The 6,771-nt window shown below is 50.1% G+C and overlaps 1 protein-coding gene across 1 annotated transcript; it reads left to right on the top strand.

Annotated features, from left to right (window-relative positions):
* Nucleotides 1-1,985: 1,985 nt before the first annotated feature.
* On the top strand, nucleotides 1,986-6,513 carry LOC135529021 (palmitoyltransferase ZDHHC15B-like). Its single transcript, XM_064957975.1, has 5 exons — nucleotides 1,986-2,007; nucleotides 2,854-2,886; nucleotides 4,413-4,533; nucleotides 5,235-5,367; nucleotides 6,341-6,513. Exons 2-5 carry the CDS (start codon nucleotides 2,867-2,869, stop codon nucleotides 6,511-6,513), a joined length of 447 nt encoding a protein of 148 aa, XP_064814047.1. The 5' UTR covers nucleotides 1,986-2,007; nucleotides 2,854-2,866.
* Nucleotides 6,514-6,771: the final 258 nt, after the last annotated feature.

Here is a 6,771-nt window from a genome sequence, read left to right as displayed (position 1 = left end):
ATTAGTTCCCGCCAAGGCAGCAGCTACTCTTCATGGGGTTTATTATGGATCCCCATTAGTTCCTATCAAGTCAGCAGCTACTCTTCCTGGGGTTTATTTTGGATCCCCATTAGTTCCTGCAATGCAGCAGCTACTCTTCCTGGGGTTTATTATGGATCCCCATTAGTTCCTGCCAAGGCAGCAGCTACTCTTCCTGGGGTTTATTGTGGATCCCCATTAGTTCTTGCCAAGGCAGCAGATACTCTTCCTGGGGTTTATTATGGATCCCCCATTAGTTCCTGCCAAGGCAGCAGCTCTCTTCCTGGGGTTTATTATGGATCCCCGATTAGTTCCTATCAAGTCAGCAGCTCCTCTTCCTGGGGTTTATTATGGATCCCCATTAGTTCCTGCCAAGGCAGCAGCTACTCTTCCTGGGGTTTATTATGGATCCCCATTAGTTCCTATCAAGTCAGCAGCTACTCTTCCTGGGGTTTATTATGGATCCCCATTAGTTCCTGCCAAGGCAGCAGCTACTCTTCCTGGGGTTTATTATGGATCCCCATTAGTTCCTGCCAAGGCAGCAGATACTCTTCCTGGGGTTTATTTTGGATCCCCATTAGTTCCTGCCAAGGCAGCAGCTACTCTTCCTGGGATCCATCAAAATTAACGTAGTTTCATAAATGTTTAAAACATTACAATACATTCACAGATTTGACAACACATGCTTCATCAAGGCTCATATTAGTAGAGCATTATAACGTGGTTGTTGGTTCCAGTTCCAGCTGTCGCATCTGATAAGGACCGTTATGAGAGGGAGGAGAGGCCTGATGCTCAGAAACAGATTCTGGTGGACATCGCTAAGAGTCTCCCCATCTTCACTAGAGCTACGTCTGGAGGTGACCCACTCATATCTAAAGCAGCAACCCAAATGGCTCCCTCTTCCCTTTGTAGTGCACTATACAGAGAACATGGTTCCATTTGGGACGCAGACAAGCCTGTTAGTAAACCTCCTATCAAACATTTACAACATGCAGCTGACTGTACCGATCAGTTAGTGTCTGGAGGATAAGGAAGGATCATATGACCTCTGTCTCTCTCTCTGTCGTGTGTGTGTGTTCCCTCTCTCTCTGTATTCATTCTCTCTGTATCTCATTCTCTCTCTCTCTCTCTGTATCTCTCATTCTCTCTCTCTCTCAATTCAATTCAATTCAAGGGGCTTTATTGGCATGGGTAACATGTGTTAACATTTAAGTAAGCAAGCAAGGTAGATACACACCCTTCTCTGTATCTCATTCTCTCTCTCTCTCATCTCATTCTCCCTCTCTCTCTCTCTATTCTCTCTCTCTCTCTGTATCTCATTCTCTTCTCTCTCTGTATCTCATTCTCTCTCTCTCTCTCTCTCTCTGTATTTCATTCTCTCTCTATCTCATTCTCTCTGTATCTCATTCCTTCTGTATTTCTATTCTCTCTGTATCTCATTCTCCTCTCTCTGTGGCTTCTATTCTCTGTCTCTCTCTATTTCTATTCTGTATCTCTATCTTCTCTCTCTGTGTCTCATTCTCTGTATCTCTGTATTTCATTCTGTATCTCATTCTCTCTCTCTCTCTCTGTATCTCATTCTTTCTGTATCTCATTCTCTCTGTATCTCATCTCTCTCTGTATCTCATTCTCTCTCTGTATTTCATTCCTTTCTGTATCTCATTCTCTCTCTGTATCTCATCTTCTCCTCTCTCTCTCTCTCTGTATCTCATTCTCTCTGTATTTCATTCTCTCTGTATCTCATTCTCTCCTCTCTCTCTGTGCATCTCATTCTCTTCTCTGTATCTCATTCTCTCTCTCTTCTCTGTATCTCATTCTCTCTCTGTATCTCATTCTCTCTCTCTCTCTCTCTGTATCTCATTCTCTCTCTCTCCCTCTTCTGTCTCTCATTCTCTCTCTGTCTCTGACTTCCTCAGCTTATCAGGAATGACTGGTGTAGTGCCAGCTTTCCTCGACCCGCTGTAGTCACCATTGCTCTGTATGTGAAACGTAAGTCTCCCTGCTGTCATTATACACACAGACCCATACCCGTCTCCCTGCTGTCATTATACACACAGACCCATACCCGTCTCCCTGCTGTCATTATACACACAGACCCATACCCGTCTCCCTGCTGTCATTATACACACAGACCCATACCCGTCTCCCTGCTGTCATTATACACACAGACCCATACCCGTCTCCCTGCTGTCATTATACACACAGACCCATACCCGTCTCCCTGCTGTCATTATACACACAGACCCATACCCGTCTCCCTGCTGTCATTATACACACAGACCCATACCCGTCTCCCTGCTGTCATTATACACACAGACCCATACCCGTCTCCCTGTCTGTGTACAGATAACAGTGATCTGATTGGACAGCATTAGTGTCTCTTGTACACCTGGAGAACAATACCTGTCCTGTTAATGATGATGACTAAACACTTTGTCCAGCTACTGAATCCTCTTCCCTTGGGGCCTGATTGATAAATGGGCTGACACTGATCCCATACACTGACCTTTCCCTGGGGCCTGATTGATAAATGGCTTGTACACCGAAATCTACCTGTTAGTGATGACTAAACACTTTGGCCAGCTACTAGAATCCTCTTTCCCTTGGGGCCTGATTGATAAATGGGCTGTGTATACACTGAAATCTGACCTGCTTACTGCTGTTGTCTATAGACAGACATGTGAACCCCCAAAATGAATCTCTTGACAGTTTTCTCAAAGTAAAGAAAAAAAGTTGCACACCTTTTTATGTTGCTTGAATGCTGAATTTTCTTACATTTTCTAATGGTAGTTGTTTACTTTAACCCTGTCCAGTAACATGTGTTGTCTGTTGCAGGTGTGTTCTGAAGATGGATCATCACTGTCCGTGGTGGGTGGTTTAATATGGTCTGTCCGTGGTGGGTGGTTTAATATGGTCTGTCCGTGGTGGGTGGTTTAATATGGTCTGTCCGTGGGTGGTTTAATATGGTCTGTCCGTGGTGGGTGGTTTAATATGGTCTGTCCGTGGTGGGTGGTTTAATATGGTCTGTCCGTGGTGGGTGGTTTAATATGGTCTGTCCGTGGTGGGTGGTTTAATATGGTCTGTCCGTGGTGGGTGGTTTAATATGGTCTGTCCGTGGTGGGTGGTTTAATATGGTCTGTCCGTGGTGGGTGGTTTAATATGGTCTGTCCGTGGTGGGTGGTTTAATATGGTCTGTCCGTGGTGGGTGGTTTAATATGGTCTGTCCGTGGTGGGTGGTTTAATATGGTCTGTCCGTGGTGGGTGGTTTAATATGGTCTGTCCGTGGTGGGTGGTTTAATATGGTCTGTCCGTGGTGGGTGGTTTAATATGGTCTGTCCGTGGTGGGTGGTTTAATATGGTCTGTCCGTGGTGGGTGGTTTAATATGGTCTGTCCGTGGTGGGTGGTTTAATATGGTCTGTCCGTGGTGGGTGGTTTAATATGGTCTGTCCGTGGTGGGTGGTTTAATATGGTCTGTCTGTTGTCTCTCTCTCTATGGTAAATATCTCTCTCTCAGGGTGAATAACTCTCTCTCTCTCTCTCTCTCAGGGTGTATAACTGTCTCTCTCTCTCTCTCCAGGGTGAATAACTGTCTCTCTCTCTCTCTCCAGGGTGAATAACTGTCTCTCTCTCTCTCTCAGGGTGAATAACTGTCTCTCCTCTCTCCAGGGTGAATAACTGTCTCTCTCTCTCTCCAGGGTGAATAGCTGTCTCTCTTTCTCTCTCTCCAGGGTGAATAACTGTCTCTCTCTCTCTCTCTCCAGGGTGAATAACTGTCTCTCTCTCTCTCTCCAGGGTGAATAACTGTCTCTCTCTCTCTCCAGGGTGTATAACTGTCTCTCTCTCTCTCTCCAGGGTGAATAACTGTCTCTCTCTCTCTCTCCAGGGTGAATAACTGTCTCTCTCTCTCTCTCAGGGTGAATAACTGTCTCTCTCTCTCTCTCCAGGGTGAATAACTGTCTCTCTCTCTCTCTCCAGGGTGAATAACTGTCTCTCTCCCTCTCCAGGGTGAATAGCTGTCTCTCTCTCTCCAGGGTGAATAGCTGTCTCTCTCTCTCTCTCCAGGGTGAATAGCTGTCTCTCTCTCTCTCCAGGGTGAATAGCTGTCTCTCTCTCTCTCTCCAGGGTGAATAACTCTCTCTCTCTCTCTCTCCAGGGTGAATAACTGTCTCTCTCTCTCTCTCCAGGGTGAATAACTGTCTCTCTCTCTCTCTCTCCAGGGTGAATAACTGTCTCTCTCTCTCCAGGGTGAATAACTGTCTCTCTCTCTCTCCAGGGTGAATAACTGTCTCTCTCTCTCTCCAGGGTGAATAACTGTCTCTCTCTCTCTCCGGGGTGAATAACTGTCTCTCTCTCTCTCTCCAGGGTGAATAACTGTCTCTCTCTCTCTCTCCAGGGTGAATAACTGTGTGGGGTTCTCCAACTACAAGTTCTTCCTCCTCTTCCTGTCCTACTCCATGGTCTACTGTGTGTTCATCTCTGCCTCAGTCTTCAGATTCTTCATCAACTTCTGGGTGGTGAGTGGTGATGGATGTTTTACATCCCAGCTTAGTCTGCATCTCAAATGCTCCCCTATTCCCTATAGAGTACCTGCCTCTGTCCAGGGCCCACAGTGAAGCACAGAGAACAGGGCGCCATTTCCCACCGCCTTAGTCATTTATCATACACTCCTGTCCACTGCATTCCGAGCTTGTCAGATCACATGACCTACTGCTGGTGTAACCATAGTAACATATTGACGTAAGCTGTGGCAACAGTCAGATCACATGACCTACTGCTGGTGTAACCATAGTAACATTGACGTAAGCTGTGGCAACAGTCAGATCACATGACCTACTGCTGGTGTAACCATGTTAACATATTGATGTAAGCTGTGGCAACAGTCAGATCACATGACCTACTGCTGGTGTAACCATGGTAACATATTGATGTAAGCTGTGGCAACAGTCAGATCACATGACCTACTGCTGGTGTAACCATGGTAACATATTGATGTAAGCTGTGTCAACAGTCAGATCACATGACCTACTGCTGGTGTAACCATGGTAACATATTGACGTAAGCTGTGTCAACAGTCAGATCACATGACCTACTGCTGGTGTAACCATGGTAACATATTCATGTAAGCTGACTCAGCACAAGGCACATTGTTTGTTGTGGAACGGCAGAGGTTCTCCTACACAGTTGTCGTTCTCCGTGTGTGTGTGTTCTCCTACAGGGGGACCTGCCAAATGGACCTGCTAAGTTCCACGTTCTCTTCCTGATGTTTGTGGCTTTGATGTTCTTGGTCAGTCTCATGTTCCTGTTGGGTTACCACTGCTGGCTGGTCGTCCAGAACCGGTCCACACTAGGTAATACACACAGCTGCCATTTTGAGGCAATAAGAGCTGCTCCGCTGCATTAGCAATGTAGGTCTTCAATTTCATGGAGAAACACAGCCACTAAAATCTTATTCCTCTTTCCTTCTCTGACTCCCCCCCTCCTCCGACTCCTCTCCCTCCCCCTCCCTCTCCTCCTCCCTCCCTCTACTCCCCCTCCCTCCCCCCTCCCCCCCTCCCTCTCCCCTCCCCCCTCCCTCTCCTCCCCCCTCCCTCCCCTCTCCCTCTCCCTCCCCCTCCCTCCCTCCCCCTCCTCTCCCCTCCCTCCCCCCCTCCCTCCCCCCCCTCCCTCTCCCTCCTCTCCCTCTCCTCCCCCTCCTCCCTCCCCTCCTCCCCCTCTCCCCTCCCTCCCCTCCTCCCCTCCCCTCCTCCCCTCCCCCTCCCTCCCTCCCCCCCCTCCCTCTCCTCCCTCCCCCTCCCCCTCTCCTCCCCCTCCTCCCCTCCCTCTCCTCCCCTCCCCTCCTCCCTCCTCTCCCCTCCTCCTCCTCCCCCTCCCTCCCCTCCCTCCCCTCCTCCCCCTCCTCCTCCTCCCCTCCTCCTCCTCCCTCCCTCTCCTCCTCCCCCTCCCTCCCCCCTCCCCCTCCCCTCTCCTCCCCCCCTCCCCCTCTCTCTCCTCCCCTCCCTCTCCCTCCCCTCCCTCCCCTCCCCTCCCTCTCCTCCCCCCCTCCCCTCCCTCCCCTCCTCCCTCCCCCCCTCCTCCCCCTCCCTCCCCTCCCTCTCCCTCCTCCCTCCCCCTCCCTCCCCCTCTCCTCCTCCTCCCCCCTCCTCCTCCCCTCTCCTCCCCTCCCCTCCTGCCTCCTCTCCTCCCTCTCCCTCCTCCCCTCCCCTCTCCTCCCCTCCTCCCTGCCCTCCCTCTCCCTCCCCTCCCTCCCTCTCCCTCCTCCTCCCTCCCCCTCCCCCCTCTCCCCTCTCCTCTCCTCACCTCCTCCCCACTCTCCTCCTCCAGAGGCGTTCTCTGCTCCAGTCTTCACCACAGGACCAGACCGTAACGGTTTCAATGTGGGGGTCAGGAGGAACCTGCAGCAGGTGTTTGGAGACATAAGAGACTCTGGTTCCTGCCTCTCTGCACCAGGTGAGACCCTAACCTCTACCTCATCTAACCTGACCTTTAACCCCTAGGCCTTAACCCCCTAGACCCTCAACCCTTACATCCTATCCTCTAGACAAGGGTAATTCAACACTGACCCTACGAGGTCCAGAGTACTGCTTGTTTTCTGTTCTACCTGATCATTAATGTCCCAGGTCTAAATCAGTCCCTGATTAGAGGGGAGTCGCCACCCACCTGGTGTCCCAGGTCTAAATCAGTCCCTGATTAGAGGGAAGTCGCACCACCTGGTGTCCCAGGTCTAAATCAGTCCCTGATTAGAGGGGAGTCAC

This window comes from Oncorhynchus masou, unplaced genomic scaffold, assembly GCF_036934945.1.
Source record: "Oncorhynchus masou masou isolate Uvic2021 unplaced genomic scaffold, UVic_Omas_1.1 unplaced_scaffold_10789, whole genome shotgun sequence".
Taxonomy (NCBI): Eukaryota; Metazoa; Chordata; class Actinopteri; order Salmoniformes; family Salmonidae; genus Oncorhynchus; species Oncorhynchus masou.
This window is presented reverse-complemented; position numbering and strand designations above follow the sequence as displayed.

What these genes read in the sequence shown, in the direction of transcription:
- LOC135529021 (XM_064957975.1), top strand. Translation starts at nt 2,867, where the DNA reads ATGGATCATCACTGTCCGTG. An exon ending in ATGGATCATCACTGTCCGTG is followed by an intron (nt 2,887 to 4,412) that starts GTGGGTGGTTTA and finishes CTCTCTCTCCAG; the next exon opens with GGTGAATAACTGTGTGGGGT. An exon ending in TCTTCATCAACTTCTGGGTG is followed by an intron (nt 4,534 to 5,234) that starts GTGAGTGGTGAT and finishes GTTCTCCTACAG; the next exon opens with GGGGACCTGCCAAATGGACC.